The sequence below is a fragment of the Thamnophis sirtalis genome, unplaced genomic scaffold, assembly GCF_051295495.1.
Source record: "Thamnophis sirtalis isolate CommonGarterSnake01/CBP01778 unplaced genomic scaffold, rThaSir2_p1.2 scaffold_5, whole genome shotgun sequence".
Taxonomy (NCBI): Eukaryota; Metazoa; Chordata; class Lepidosauria; order Squamata; family Natricidae; genus Thamnophis; species Thamnophis sirtalis.
In genome coordinates this window covers 12,996,524-13,012,698 of record NW_028261385.1, presented here as the reverse complement: position 1 = coordinate 13,012,698, position 16,175 = coordinate 12,996,524, and the positions used below count along the sequence as shown (strand labels likewise).

Genomic DNA, 16,175 nt, shown 5'->3' with positions numbered 1-16,175 from the left:
AAGTTTAAAAACCGAGCAACTTTTGCAAGATGGTTGAAACCATGGTCTAACCATCAGTTTAAATCACTGCAAAGAATAGGGGTTGTTACAGAGCCACAAGGAACTAGAAACGTTGGGCAAAATTTAAGAGAAGATTTCAGAAAAATACACCCTAGAATGAATCAGTGTCAATTTAGGCTGTCTGCCTAAATTTAAAGCACCTAAACTCTTTAAAGCACCTGCATCTTTTCCTATTAAAAGAAGCAAGACGACCAGATACTATATATGGCTAGATTTTAACGAAATAACATTGGCTATAAGATAAATGATTTTATTCCCCACTTCTCTTATTTAGAAGCTCACAACACAGTGAGACATGTAGCTTATTTAAACAGATACAAACAAATTATCTCTTGATTTCAGTTGATACGATACATTAAAAGAAAAAAGAAAACATGCTGCGGACATAGAAACAGTGCAGAGAAGAACAACTAAGGTGATCAAGGATTTGGAGGCTAAATTGTATGATGAAGGGTTAAGGAAACTAGGTACCGTATTTTTCAGAGTGTAAGACACACTTTTCCCCCGCCACCTGGAATGGGCCGAACACGACACGCAGAGGCCAAAAGTGCAACACGCGGAGGTGGCGATTAGCGGTGATACGCTGTGGTAATCCCCGCAGTCTGTGACAGGTCTAAAATGGAGCGTGTGTAGGCCGAAAATGTGATGCTGGAGGCCAAAAATACAATGCGTGGAAGCCAAAAATGTGACGCATAGAAGCGGTGTTGGGCTGTGGCGATCTCCACAGCCTGGAACAGCTGATTGGCGGTATTCCGGGAGGCCTATCCAACCGCCAATCAGCTGCTTGTGCTGACTCAGGCTGCAATAACGTGCTGAAGCTGACCAGGCTGTTTGCTGCAAGGACGCTAGCCAGATGAATAGTGATGGATGCTGGTAGGCAGAGGCAGAATATTTTATTTTCTTGTTTTCCTTCTCAAAAAAGGTGCATCTTATAGTCCGGAATGTCTTATACTCCGAAAAATACAGTATCTTTAGCCTAACAAAGAGGGGGCTTAGGGGAGACCAGATAGCTGACTTCAATACTTGAAGGGCTGCCATAAGGAAGAGGCATCGATTTACTCTCCATAGCACTTGAGAGTAGGACAAGAAGCAATGGATGGAAGCTTGTCAGAGGGAGATCCAACCTGGAAATATAAGGAAGAATTTCCTGAGAGTCAGTACAATTAATCAATGGAATAGCTTGCCCCTCCTGGAATTGTAGATGCTCCATCAATGGAGGTTTGCAAGAAAATATTGGACAACAATTTGTCCAGAATGATATATGGACTCCTGCCTTGAGCAGGGGGTTGGACTAGAAAATTTCCAAGGTCCCTTTCCAACCCTATTATTCTATGTTCTAACACTGGAGATAACAATCTGGGAAGAGCTCTATGTTGGAAAGATGCCTGGTTAATTGCCTCTGAGTCTACCTTAGAGAAGAGGAAAGCTCAAACTCTTTCCTAGATCAAGTTGAAAATAGGAGATGGTTCCGTAGATATTACCAACCTAAAGAATGACTGAAGTAACTGCTCTCTGATAACCCAAACCCTGTTCAGGCCTGGACAGTACTGTAACTTGTAAAGATTTCATTGCTATCTGACTTACACACACAAACACATATAGGTAGTCCTCAAATTACGACCAAAATTCAGCCCACAATTTCTGTGGTTAAGTGAGGCATTGCGACCTTTACTGCCACAGTTGTTAAGTGAATCCCTGCAGTTGATAAGTTAGCAAACCGGCTGTTAAGTGAATCTGGATTCCCCATTGACTTTGCTTGTCAGAAGGTCACACAAAGGGATCACCACATGACCTGGGGGCACAGCAACCATCATAAATACGAACCAGTTGCCAAGCATCTGGATTTTGATCACGATCACTGGAACACTGCAAAGGTCATAACTGTGAAAGGTGGTCATAAGTCACATTTTTCAGTGTCGGTGTATCTTTGAACGGTGACTAAATGTACAGTTGTAAGTTGAGGACTACCTGTACACACAGGCACACACCCACACACTCCTCAGGTAGTAGTATTCCAGTAGCTCTGTCAGAAAGCAGAAGCAAATGATTTCTCTCCCATCGCCAATCCAGCTGCTCTAGGCCTGGAAACCATCATTCCCAGTTGGCAGATGGGTTGAAGGAACTCCTAAGGATCAGGAGGTAAACGGCTCCAAACTCGGTGGCAGAAAATACGACTTCAGCAACGGAGTGGTCAGTGCCTGGAATGCACTGCCTGACTCTGTGGTTTCATCCCCCCAAACCCCCATAACTTTAACCTTAGACTTACTGTGGACCTCACCCAGGGGTGAAATCCAGCAGGTTCTGTCAGGTTTTGGAGAACCGGTAACAGAAATTTTGAAGAGTTCAGAGAACCAGCAAATGCCACCTCTGGCTGGCCCCGCCCCATCTATTCTCTGCCTCCCAAGTCCCAGCTGATCGGGAGGAAATGGGGATTTTGCACTATCCTTCCCTGGAGTGGGGTGGGAATCAGAGGTGGGTTCCTACCAGTTCGCACCTATTCGGTAGAACCGGTTCGTCAGGTTAGAAGAGGTTCCACCAGTGGACCCGGAAAGCAGGCCACACCTACAGAAGAGGTTCCAAATTTTTTTGAAACCAACCACTGGCAAGGATCTTGTAACTTGACAGCTTTAAGACTTGCATGCTTCAATGCCAGAGTTTCTGAATAGCTACTTGGAGCGACCTAAGTACTAATTCATAATTTCATATCCAGTCACATGGGTGGCAAGCCACTCCCATTCGGTCACATGGGTGGCAAGCCACTCCCACAAAGGAGGCCACACCCACAGAGTAGGTTCCAACAATTTTTGAAACCCACCACTGGGTGGAAACGGATATTTTACAGTATCCTTCCCCTGCCACGCCCACCAAGCCATGTCCACTAAGCCACCCCACAGAACCAGTAGTAAAAAAAAATTAATTTCACCACTGACCTCACCTCATCCTAAGAGGTCCGTAAAGGGGGAGTGCATAAGCACACCAACTGTGCCTACAGTCCCTGTCCTACTGTCCCCATTTATTCGTATCCATTTTCCTGTACTAATAATCATGTTTATACATATATGTTATCTTGTAAAAGAGCCGAGGTGGCGTTAGGGTGCAGTACTGCAGGCCACTTCAGCTGACTGCTATCTGCAGTTCGGAGGTTCAAATCTCACCGGCTCAAGGTTGACTCAGCCTTCCATCCTTTCGAGGTGGGTGAAATGAGGACCCGGATTGTTGTTGGGGGCGATATGCTGACTCTGTAAACCGCTTAGAGAGGGATGAAAGCCCTATGAAGTGGTATATAAGTCTAACTGCTATTATTGCTATTATACATACTTGACAAAATAAATAAAATAAAAAACAAATAGAACATGTTCAACAATTGAGGACCTCAATTTAGGGAAGAACAGGCTTTTTGTGTGTGTGTGTCTTTGAACACCGCTTCCCCATCCTCTTCAACAGCCCCATTCCCACAACCCACTAAACCCGATTCAACCAGTGCTCGGGGCGGAAAAGCGCGTTCGTAGCACGGCGCAAACCCGCCCAGCCACCTCAGTCAAGAGTTCCCTGCCTCGCAGGTCTGCAAAAATAAAGAGGCCGGTTTTCGGCCTCCAAGGTGTCGCGTCTGAAGACCGTCCCCTATACCCCAACCGGGCCGGGGTCCAGCGCCTGCTTTCCCCGCCTTGGCGCCGCTTTTTCTCCACCTCGGGTTTTTTTTTTCCCTCGGCGCCCCGTCACAATACCCGCCGGGCTAACCCAACAATCCCGGGCCCGCCGCGGCCCTCCCCGCAGCCGAGATTGGGCAGAGCCGGCAGGGTGCGCCGCGTGTGGATGCTGCCCGCGGGGACCGGACCGGAGGCGGAGAAGGAGCCCGAGAAGCCGCCGTCACCACCACCCTCCGCACTCGCCGCTGGCCTCGCGCCCGCCCGCCAATCCCAGGCGCCGCCGCCGCTTCCCGCCGAGCCCCGGCCCCTGCTGCCCCCGCGCGGCCGCCACCCAATCGCCCGGCTGGGGGAGCGGCGCGGGGCGGGGCTGGAGTTGCCCGGGCCGTCACCGCCGCTGCTGCTGCCGCCTGCGGCCGCCGCTGCTGCAGCTGGAGCCGGCGGGGAGAAGCAGCCGCCGCCGCCGCAGCCGCCGCCATGGAACAAAAGAAGCGCTGAGCCGAGCGCGGGCCGTGGCGGCGGCAGCAGCAGCATCGCCATCAGCGGCGGCAGCTACGCCCAGGCCGCCCCCCAAGAGACAGCAGCAGCGGCGGCGGCGGAGGAGGAAGAGGAGGAAGCCGCGGCCGGAGAGCCCGCCGCCGCCGCCGCCGCCAGCCCAGCATGTCTCCCGGCCTCGCGTAGCCGGAGCGCCTCGCCGTCCCCTTCTTCTTCTCCTTCTCCGCCGCCGGCCATGCCGAGCGGCAGCGCCTCGCCGTCGCCTCCCGAAGAGCTTCCCGACCTGGGAGCGCGGCTATTGCTGCTGCCGCCGCCGGCTGCCCCGCCCAGGCCGCCGCCGGGCCTGCTGCTCCAGTACCACGCTCAGCCGCCTTCGCCGCTGCTGCTGCTGCCGGCTTCCCCTCAGCCGCCGCTGCTGGCGGACACGGGGCTCCTGAGGGAGCGCCTGGCCGGCCTGGGTCTGAGGGAGCGCGGGGACGAGGCCGCCCGGGAGTCACGGGGAGAAGACGACCAGGAGGAGGAGGAAGAAGAAGAAGAGGAGGAGGAGGCGGCGCCTGAGGAAGGAGAAAGAGGAGGCGGCGGCGACTTGGAGCTGGACTTGGAGGAGCCGCCGGAGGACGAGGAAGACGAGGCCGCCGAGGAGGAAGAGGAGGAGGAGGAAGAAGAAGAGGAAGACGACGACGACGAGGGATTCCTGGAACCCCGGGGAGGCGGCGGCGTCTGCGGCCCGGCCTCGCTGCTCTTGCTGCCCCCGGGGCCGGCCTCCTCGCCGCCGCTCCTGCCCCCGGGGCTGGGCTCGGTGCTGCTCCCGCCGCCGCCGCCGCCGGTCTCTGCTCTGCCGCTGGCTGCCGGCTCGGCCTTTGAGGTGGCCGAGGCGGGGGCGCTGGGCGGGGCGCTCTACGGGCCCGGCGACGATGTCCACGCCGGGGTGATGGCGGCGATGCTCTCGCAATCTTACGGGCCGCCCGGAGCGGCGGCGGCGGCAGCAGCGGCGGCGGCGGTGGCAGCCGGGATGCCCCCCGGGTCGGTCTTGAATGGCGAGCAGGCGGCGCTGCTGCGAAGGAAGAGCGTCAACACGACCGAGTGCGTCCCGGTGCCCAGCTCCGAGCATGTGGCCGAGATCGTGGGCCGGCAGGGTGAGTTTCGGAGCGGGTGTGGGCCTCCACAGGTCGACCGGTCTCGGGAAGGGGGGATTCCTCCCCCGGGGGAGGATGGGGGGCAGCCCGTTGGGGGGATCATCACGCATGTCGGAATGGGGACTGCGGGACAGCGGTTTCTCCCAGAGTGGGGACTCCAACTCCCATCGGCCCCAGCTGGGGAGGAAGATGGGAGTCCGATCCCAAAGCACTGGACGGGCACGAGATTATTTTAGACGGGGGGTGATAAAAGATGAGCGAGAGTGGACGAGAAGGGATGACAGGAGAGCCCAAAAAGAGAAAAGCTGGGAAATTGGAATTCCTTCCCTTACACGCGTTCACTTTGGGAGTTGTGAAGGTTTGCTTTGAGTGTCTTCGAACTGTGAAAAGTTTGGGGAAAGGGTTGTGTCTGAACGGGTGAAAATAGGGTGTCCTTGCAGTGATCTGGAATAAATGAGAGGCGATCTGAAATAAATAAACAAATAAATGCTGTGCCCCTGGTTGTGGGTGTGGATGGATAATGGTGTTCAAAACTTACTTGTGGGTTGCAGTGTTGCATGCTGAGTAAGAGGAAGTTTGGCCTGGATCGGGACTGTTAGGTTGGGAATGTGACTGGGAGAAGAAGTAAGGGAAATTGCCCTGCCTCCAGATCGGACCAATCTAATTTTGACAAAAGGGTTTTGAACAGAAGAACATGTCTGGATAGGAGGAACGGAGGGAAATATGTTGAAATTGTAGCTTGGTTTCAAGGGATGAGAAATGTTTCTGGAGGTATAACAGCTAAGAGCAGTGACACTTTGAAAAAATGGGTGTGGTTTGTAAGGAAAGGTCTGGGAAACAAACCTTTTATCCAGGAGGCTTCCACCATGTTGAGCAACATTTGTTCATTGTATTTTCAGAGCAAGAATGCTAGGGAAACTAGAAATTTCACTACCAAATTATTATACAGTTTTGTGGTCCCATGTTTTGGGGAGGAACAGCCAGATAGAATATTCACAATCCATCCTACATACATCATCACACAAAAACACAGAAAATAAATAAGAATATGCCATACTAAATATTTCTTATTTGTTTTCTGTGGTATATCCATATTCTTTGAACGGATAGAAATGAATGGTATGGGTTAAAGAAAGTGTGTGTGTGTGTGTTGTTGCGAAGTCGTGTCCGACCCATCGCGACCCCATGGACAACGTTCCTCCAGGCTTTCCTGTCCTCTACCATCCTCTGGAGTCCATTTAAGCTCACACCTACTGCTTCGGTGACTCCATCCAGCCACCTCTTTCTCTGTCGTCCCCTTCTTCTTTTCCCCTCCTTCTTTCCCAGCATGAGGCTCTTCTCCAGTGAGTCCTTCCTTCTCATTAGGTGGCCAAAGTACTTGAGTTTCCTCTTCAGGATCTGGCCTTCTAAAAATAGCAGTCGGGGTTGATCTCTTCAAGGACTGACCAGTTTGATTGTCTTGGAGTCCAAGGGACTGGCAGGCATCTTCTCCAGCACCAAAGGCCTCAATTCTTTGGTGCTCAGCCTTTCTTATGGTCCTACTATGCTCCAAGTTTACATCAACACAATTCATCGTACATGGAATTGTCATGTAGTAACCACAATTGGGACTGGCAGCTGGCAATTGAGTCATTAAGCAACATGGTCACTAAGTGAAACCACAACTATGCTTGTGATCTGACTTCAGTTTCTTTAGCTTAGAGACCTGTGAAGATTGTAAATGTGAAGTTTGAACTGAATTGAATTGAACCTTATTTGGCTAAGTGTGATTAAACACACAAAGAATTTGTCTCTGGTACAAAAGAACTTTATAAGTGTGCATACAAAGCAATAGAATAATCATAATACAGTGAAAGGGGAGGCAGTAAGGAAGATCATAAGGATAAATAATAATATTAGATTGGTTTCAAAGTTACATTTTCATTACCGTTGTTAACTGAACAGTCATTGTATGAGTCAGTTTCTGAGGGAGGTCTACCTGTAATAACCCTGGTAAATTATTTTCTGTGCACAATGGTTTTAAGAAATCTGCATTTTGAATCAGAAGCACTAGCTCAGTAAGGGGAATCTGGGTTGAGAGATTTTTGGGAACTTGCTTGTATAATAGAGAAGGTAACTTGCCTATAACTTGGGTTTGCTTATTCTGCAGAGTGTTCTAACTCACTAATTGTGGTTGGATGTGTTCCTCTTTTTTCTGAATTGGGAATGTTTTCTATCTAGGCTGGATTGTTTTTAAGCAGACTTAGGTCCCTGCTTGCAAATGAACTATAGCTTTTCAACTAATACTGAACACAATCATGGCTGGTTCTTCTGTTTAAAATGAGGAATGCCCAGATCAGAAGAATTCTTGCTAGCAAACAACCATTAAATGAGGCAATCACTAGAGGGAATGGGAAAGGAAAGAGGGAATTCAATTTTCATGGGACCTATCCTTGAATTTCCTTGATGGAAAGCGCCCTGCAGATTGGGCCAGATGATTGAGCAAAGCAAAGGCCACAAAATGAAAGTGCTTTATGAGATCTTCATGGAGCATGAGGTTTCACCAAAAGTGGCTATCTAACTACTGGGTGGGGATCTGGGAATTGATTCAGACCTCATCCAAATTCTTAGCCCTGTTCTTGACATATATGTCAAGTACTTGTCCAGTGGCAGTAAAAGTAACTTATTCTCATATAGTCTATCGAAGTCCATTTAGAGAGCCAATTTGGTACAGAGATTAAGGCATCAGACTAGAAACCGGGAGGTTATGGATTCTAGTCCATAGAGCCGAGGTGGCGCAGTGGTTAAATACAGCACTGCAGGCTACTTCAGCTGACTGCAGTTCGGCTGTTCAAATCTCACCAGCTCAGGGTTGACTCAGCCTTCCATCCTTCCGAGGTGGGTAAAATGAGGACCCAGACTGTGGGGGGCAATATGCTGATTCTGTAAACCGCTTAGAGAGGGCTGAAAGCCCTATGAAGCGGTATATAAGTCTAACTGCTATGCTATTGCTAGTCCCACTTTAGACATGAAACCTTGGGCTGCTTTCTTTCAACCCTAAGAGGAAGGGCAAATGACTTCCCAATTTTTTTTGCCAAGGGCCTACTATCGTGTAAGTAACTGCCAGGGAACCACCCTGACTCAAACACACACAAACATACACACAGTACATATAAAGCAGAATGCCCAAAAACTAAAAATAAAAGAATGGACCTAATATAAAATATCTTCTCTAATAATTTTTCCACTTTCATCATATTTATTTATTTAACTTCTATAGTCACCCATCTCAATCCAATTGACAAATGTAGTTAAGACAACATGGGGGAAGAAAAATTTTAAACACACCTGTGCTACTTTTATAGCAATAGCAATAGCAGTTAGACATATACCGCTTCATAGGGCTTTCAGCCCTCTCTAAGCAGTTTACAGCATATTGCCCCCAACAACAATCCGGGTCCTCATTTTACCCACCTCGGAAGGATGGAAGGCTGAGTCAACCCTGAGCCGGTGAGATTTGAACCGCCGAACTGCAGATAACAAGTCAGCTGAAGTGTCCTGCAGTACTGCACCCTAACCACTGCGCCACCTTGGCTCATGTATATACCATATTTTTCAGAATATAAGACACAACTTTTTCCCTCAAAAAAGGGGGTGAAAATTGGGGTGCATCTTATACACTGAATACAGCATTTTTAGCCTCCTGAAACATCACTCCCTGTGCAAAAATGGCCGTTCATAGCTTTAGGAGGCTTCAAGGGTGCTCCTGGGGGCTGGGGAGGGCAAAAATGAGCATTTTTTGCTCATTTTGCCCCCCCCCCAAGCCCCCAGGAGCACTCTATAAGCCTCCTAAAGGCTATGCATGCCACTCTTTTTTTGACAAAAACCGGGTCCGTTTTCGTGAAAAACAGATCGTTTTTGGGAGGTCTGAAGAGTGCAAAAACTTTTTTTTTTAATTTGCCTCTTCAAAATCTTGGTGCATCTTATACTCCCAAAAATATGGTATGTAGTTCTTGAAATTACAGGAGCTGATCACATCCAGCAGTTGTAGGGAATGAAAACCTATATCTAGCTGCTGTTATGACGGCCTTGCCCTCTCTTAATAATTCTGAAAGCACCAAAAATGATCCAGAGACTGTGGCCACTGTGATCCCTTTGCCCTTACACGGTGTAAGAAAGAATTGAAACTACAAGAGAAAACAGGAAGTAGGAGATTTGTCATATAATGGTAACATGGAAACTGGGTGGTTACATTAAGCAGTGGCTTGAAAATTGTAATAAGCACCAAATTACAGAATAAAAGCAAAATGCCAAAAGAATTTCAAAGGAGAAACAATAATGAGCCCAGGGTAGAAGACAAGGAACCTGAATATAATTTGTTCTAAAATGAGGAAACTAACTTTTTTTTTAATGTTTGCCCATTTTTAGTATCAAGTTGTATTGTGAGGACTGGGTGGCTAAAGACACTTTAATTATAGTTACATCTCATATAGAAACTTCCCAATTTGTTGGTTTCAGAGAAAGGACTCACAATTTGTATAATAAATAAAATATTCACAAATATCCAAGATATATACACTTAGGGATATATCTTTTTATGGATTAGTGAAAGATATTGTAAAAAGGAGTTAGCCTAGCTTACACTAGATAGTACATATTCTACTACAGACACAAGTACAGAATACCAGGCCAGAGTTCACATCAAAGTGGAATTACAATATTTGGCAGGAGCAACTTCATTCACTTGCAAATATGGGTGGAGACTGTGTGTATCCAATCACAGCATTTCTAGCAAAATGGAGATTTCCAGGAAATAGGACTGGAAGCATTAGAGATAATGGGTAGACCAGTGATTAGATTCTATATAAAAGTTCTTCAGATTAGTGTGGACTGAGGAGCATTCCTAAATCTAGAAACAACTCACACTTTGGAAATTAAAGTGCCACTGAAATCATAAAAGAAATCTCGGTGAAGAAAGTGTAGGCCCATGATGGCAAACCTATGGCATGCGTGCCACAGGTGGCACGCAGTGCCCTCTGTGAGCATGCGAGTTGTTGCCCCAGTTCAGCTCTGCTGTGCATACACGTGTGTCTCCCACTGGCCAGCTGGTCGTTGGGTCTCTGCGGTGCATGGGCAGGGGAGTGGGACGAGTGCAGGGGGGCTGCATATGCATGTGGGGGGCACACACACATAGCATTAGGGGGGTTCAGGTGGCGTGCGCATTCGAGGGCATGCACATGCACTTTGGGCACTCAGTCCGGAAAAAGTTAGCCTTGTAGGCCTTTTTGTCCATGAGTCCAAAGGTACCTTTAAAGGCACAAGGCCTTTTAATAACTTCTTCCTGTTATTAATAATAGTAATAGTGTGAAAGATCATTTTGTCTATAGCACTAATCTAGTTCTAAAAAATGTCTGTACAGGAAAGCAAAAGTCCCTTTTTATAAAGTTCACAGTTAATTTGAAGTAAGAACTAATTTCATGAAAAACTAATGTTGCAACACCTGATATGCTCTTGTTGTTGGACACAGACATCTGAACTGTTTTTTTTAGCAATTCCAGTGGAAATATGTCTTGCCTCTGAGTTATGGATTTGAGAGGATAATTTATAGTCCGAATGGAGGCAAAATGCCTGACAGCTTTTCTTAGAGCCCATAATGAGTTCTCCTTAAAACAGAATAAATTTACTTTTTCATTGCTGATATCTGCTTTAAGCAGCATCAATGACGATTCTGCATCTGGATATCACCAGATGGACAACATTAGCTAAATAATAAGAAACAGAAGATGGAGAAATGCAGTTCAATCCGAATACATTTTCAGATGGTGAAAAAAACATGAATTATTGGGGTCATATATGGACTTAAAAAATAAAGCAAAAAATACATGACAGCAGGTTTTGACTGTATATCAAAATATGAAAAAGATATTTGGTCTTGTGCAAAATAGAATTTGAGCTATGAAAAAGTTGGAAGTCCAGTTTTTTAAAAAAAAAAAATCCTAAAATTTTAAAGGAAGACAAAATCCACATAATTTCAGAATTGTTATTCAGAGCTAGTTAGAAAAAATGGAGGTTAATCTTCAGCAATAAGGATACAGGCAATTGACATTATTCACGGTAATTACAATCTGTGAAAATGCTGCAAATACCAAATTAGTTGGGGCAATTCCAACTAATTTGTTTTGCTTCTCTGCATGTCCACAAATAAGTGTGACAGGCTCAGGAGTGTTGATTTTGGGGGGATTACAAAAACATTTTTGTGAATTTGCAAATAAAGACCCTGCAGATTGTAAGGATTGCCTGTATGTGACTGCAAATGAGAGTTCTAAAAGGACAAGGAGTGAGATGGCAACCAAGAATGTGAACACATGGACAAAAATAGGAAGGAAATAAGAGAAGCTTTCAAGATTATCATGGAAATTAGAAGATTTTAGACATAAAATAAGATTACTCAAAACTAATGCTGGAATGGATCTAATCCAGCTAAATAAAGATAAACTATACTGAAACCATTTACAGACAGATTTGTAGAATGGCAGAAACGGATGTAGAGAAAGAAAACTGTACAATTAGGAACAAATTCCATTGGAGAATGATATACAGGTAATCCTCAATTTATGACCATAATTGAGCCCAACATTTATGTTGCTAAGTGAGAAATTTGTTAAGTGAGTTTTCCTCATTTTATTACTTTTCTTGCCACATTTGTTCAGCGAATCACTGCAATTGATTAGTAACTTGGTTGTTAAGTGAAACTGGTTTCCCCATTGTTTGTCAGAAGATTGCAAAAGGTGATCATATGACCTCGGGACACTGGAACCGTCATAAATGTGAGTCAGTTGTCAAGCATCCAAATGTAAGTCACATTCTCATGGTGATACTGCAATACTCGTAAGTGTGAAAAATGATCATATGTCACTTTTTTCCGTGCTGTTGTAACTTTGAATGTTCCCTAAGTGAACTGTTGTCAATCAAGGACTACCTGTATAAGAAGTAACAGACAATTGCCAAATAAAAAAAGCACCATGGGGGGGGGGGGGAATCCCATTGTTGGAGAAGAAGCAGCTAAAGTGCTGACACCAGGATAGACAAGGCTAGTTTGCAAAAAAATCAAGAGATTAGAGCACGGGTGTCAAACTCGCACCATCACGTTGCCGTCCTGTGATGTATCACAATGTTTTTTTTCCCTTCGCGGAACTGAAGTGGGTGTGGCATGCACCTGACGTATCCCGCCCGCGGGCTGATAGTTTGACACCCCTGTCCTGGAGAACGTGCTAATTATCAAAACATTGCACAAAATCCTCCTGTGAACAGAGTTTTTCTTTACGTTCTTGCAAAGAAGATTAGAGCTATACAGGGGAAATTGAATATCAAATGATCAGGTATATACCCTGTTTCCCTGAAAATAAGACCTCCCCGGATAATAAGCCCAATTGGGCTTTTGAGCACATGCGCTAAAAACAAGCCCTTCCTGAAAATATTGCGACACATCAGCAGCCATCAGGTGACCACGCTCACCACCTCCTGCACCTCAAAAATAATAAGACCTCCCCCAAAATAAAGCCAAGTGCTCATTTCGGGGGGCCAAATGAAAATAAGACCCTGTCTTATTTTGGGGGAAACATAGTATTAGAAAAGGCATAAGCCAGTTTGGTATGGTGATTTAAGCTGCTGGCCTAGAAACCAGGTGACTGAGTTCTAGTCCCACATTAGACCAAATGACTTTGTGATAGTCGCTCTCTTTGAGCAACCCACCTCACAGAGGGGGTTGTTGTTGTGGGGAAATAAGAGAAGGACATGTATTTTCACCACCTTAGATTATTTATAAAAATAATAAAGGTGTGGTAAAAAAAATCTTTAAAAATTGGATATGGTGTTAGAAAACTAATACAGGAATAATGGAGAGAGGGAAAGAATTTTAGATTTACCTAGACCTACTTACTGATTCTAATATGGCCTTTGATAGTACTGGTTCTACCAGAATGAAGATCCTATTAAAGTTAAACTTCTTTTGAGGAATCGTTACACTGTAAGAACTGAGTTTGAAGAAACAATCATTCTGGATAGGGGAGGGAATGAAACAAGGATGCATTTCTTCCCCTTAGCTATTTTCATTTACAGCTAATATATTGTAAGAATAGCAAGTCTGGAAGAACTGACAAGTGAAATTAAAATAGGATGTTGAAATGCTAACAATAGGAGATATGCAGACGGCACCGCTTGATCAGCTTAAAAGCTAAGAAGAACTCATTAAAGAAATAAAACCGGAAAGTAAGAAAAATGTTAAATATTAAAAAGACAAAGGTAACGTCAACTAGCATGCTTTGTGCGTTCATAGTTAACTGCTAAGAAGTGAATAGTAAACAGTATTGCTTTCTTGGGCTCAAGAATAAATGTAGAGTAGCGTGCTGGAGAAAAAAATAATTGTAGGCAGAAAGAGAATTGTAAATGTAGACTAGACCATGAAGAATGAAAGAATTGCTATCGCAACAAGGGCAGGGGTGGACTGCTGTGGGTTCGCACGGGTTCAGGCGATCCTCTAGTGAAGATTCTGTGCGGTTTGGCGAACGCCCAAATCTCACTCCTGGCTGGCCCCACCCACTTCTCCCTCCACTCCCAGGAGTCTCCACGCAGCCCATTCATCATGCCAGGTAAGTGCAGGGCCTGCAGAGGCTCAGGAAGGGGGCAAAATGGGCCTACTGGAGGTTCCGGAAGTCCGGTAGTGGCTTGTTTCCGGCCTCCGGAAGGCCTCTGGAGCCCGGAAGAAGCAGTTTTCGCCCTTCCGGAGGCTCAAGGAAAGCCTCCGGACCCTGGGGAGAGCAAAAAATGCCCACCTACCCTCGTTGTGGTGCAGGAGGCCGGCATGGCCACGCCCACCCAGCAACGGGGCAGTGAACCCATTGCTCCAATTTTTGAAGCCCACCCCTGAACAAGGGCCATGCTACCTGAATACGTCCATGCAGTTTTTTTGGCAACATTTTTAGAAGTGGCTTGCCCTTGCCTTGTTTTAGGGCTCATTAAGCATGACTGGCTAAAGTCAATCAGTTGGCTTCCATGACTAAGACAGTGCTAGAACTCAGTTTCCAAACTCCTAGTCCGGTATCTTACCTAATAGATCAGACTGGCTCAGAACAGTGAAATCAACGGCTTTTTCAGTGGTGATATATGGAACAAGGGTGGATGTGGACCAGGAGGGAGAAGATGAATGCCTTCAAATTATGGATTAAGAGATAGTTACCCAAGAGTTCCATGATCCGCAGGAAGAACCAGTTGGTTGGTCCTGAAAGACTGTCTGCTGCCTTCTAGCAGTCGCTAACAAGTAGAAACTTGCATACTCCAGACATATGATGTGAATGGATAATGAAAATATTACGTGCTTTGCAAATTTGAGGGATATAGAATAAGGGTAGATAACAGATAAAGGTTGATTGAAAGATGTTGCAGGGATATCTATGGAAAAATCACAGCTTGTCATTGGGAATAGTTCTAGAGTCGAAGGACATTTATCTACCAACAATGCTGGCCAAGTTCCCAAACAATGTAATATTTCCTCATATAGGCATTTTTCGCTTTATTTCTCACCAGAACTGACTATATCCTAATTTTTTTTATGGTGCGTGTGTGTGTGTGTATGTTTGTTTGTACAGGCCTGGCTTGTCCCATACGTTTTCTCTAAAATACCTGCATTTAATCACTATTTTCTCTTCATCAGTGTCTGGAGGTCTGTGGAGATAGCATTAGCAATAGCTTTTAGACTCATATATCACTTCGCAGTGCTTTGCAGCCCTTTCTAAACGGTTTACAGCATCAGCCCATTGCCCTTAACAATCTGGGTCCTCATTTTACTGACCTCAGAAAGATGGAAGGCTGAATCAACTTTGAGCCTGGTGAGATTTTGAGCCTGCTCAAATTACAGGCAGCCGGCAGACAGCAGACATAGCCTGCAGTACTGCATTCTAACCACTGCACCACCACAGATAGAAATTATCTATCATCGAGGTCCTGATTCAGTGGTGGGATTCAAAAATTTTACTACCGGTTCTCTTGGTGGGCGCGGCAGGGGAAGGATACTGTAAAATCTCCATTGCCTCCCGATCAGCTGGGACTCGGGAGGCAGAGAATAGATGGGGGGAGGGGCAGTCAGAAATGGTGTTTACCGGTTCTTCAAACTACCCATAATTTCCGCTACCGGTTCTCCAGAACTGGTCAGAACCTGCTGAATACCACGTCTGTCCTGATGGTCCCAAAGGTGCATTTTCCAACAGGCAATTGGATTGTCTTTGAGTGTTTGTTTTTTTCCTTGAAAATGTTTTGTTTCTCATCCAAGAACATTTTCAAAGGGGAAAAAAAGTCCAGTTGGCTTTTGGAAAAAGCACCTTTGGAACAGTGTTTCTCAACCTTGAAGATGTGTGGACTTCAACGCCCAGAATTCCCCAGTCAGCGGAGTGAGGTCTCTGCTTTTGGCCTTTTACCCAATAAGTAAATTTGGCTTTCAGGAGTACACTTCCGTATTTTCTCCAAGCCACTGGTGCCCAGTTACACTTTGAGGCTTGACTCCAACACGTATTTATGTAAGGGTTAGGATAGTCTACCCGTCATAAATTCAGTGGTTTGTAATACTTGCATTACCCACCTTGTAAGCCATTGGGTTCCAAAGGAGTATCGTAGTGTGACAAGAGATCTGTTTTACCTCCAAGAAAAGGACCATTTTTTCAGAATGGCTACCTGCTTTTCTGATACCTTAACACTTAATTCATATTACCATACAGATCCGTGGCTTTTGCATAAAGCAGAATTGGCTAAGTTTGGATAACATACAGAGCTAAAACCAATCCTCAATACCCTGTTTTCCCCAAAATAAGAC

The 16,175-nt window shown here is 45.9% G+C and overlaps 1 protein-coding gene across 1 annotated transcript in view; it reads left to right on the top strand.

The window, feature by feature from the left end:
* Nucleotides 1-4,109: 4,109 nt before the first annotated feature.
* Nucleotides 4,110-16,175, top strand: part of MEX3C (mex-3 RNA binding family member C) — a 38,563-nt gene continuing 26,497 nt past the window's right edge. The window contains exon 1 of the mRNA XM_087715334.1: nt 4,110-5,335. Within this exon, the coding sequence (XP_087571460.1) occupies nt 4,435-5,335 (901 nt within the window). The 5' untranslated portion in view covers nt 4,110-4,434. The remainder of the gene's footprint in view (nt 5,336-16,175) is intronic.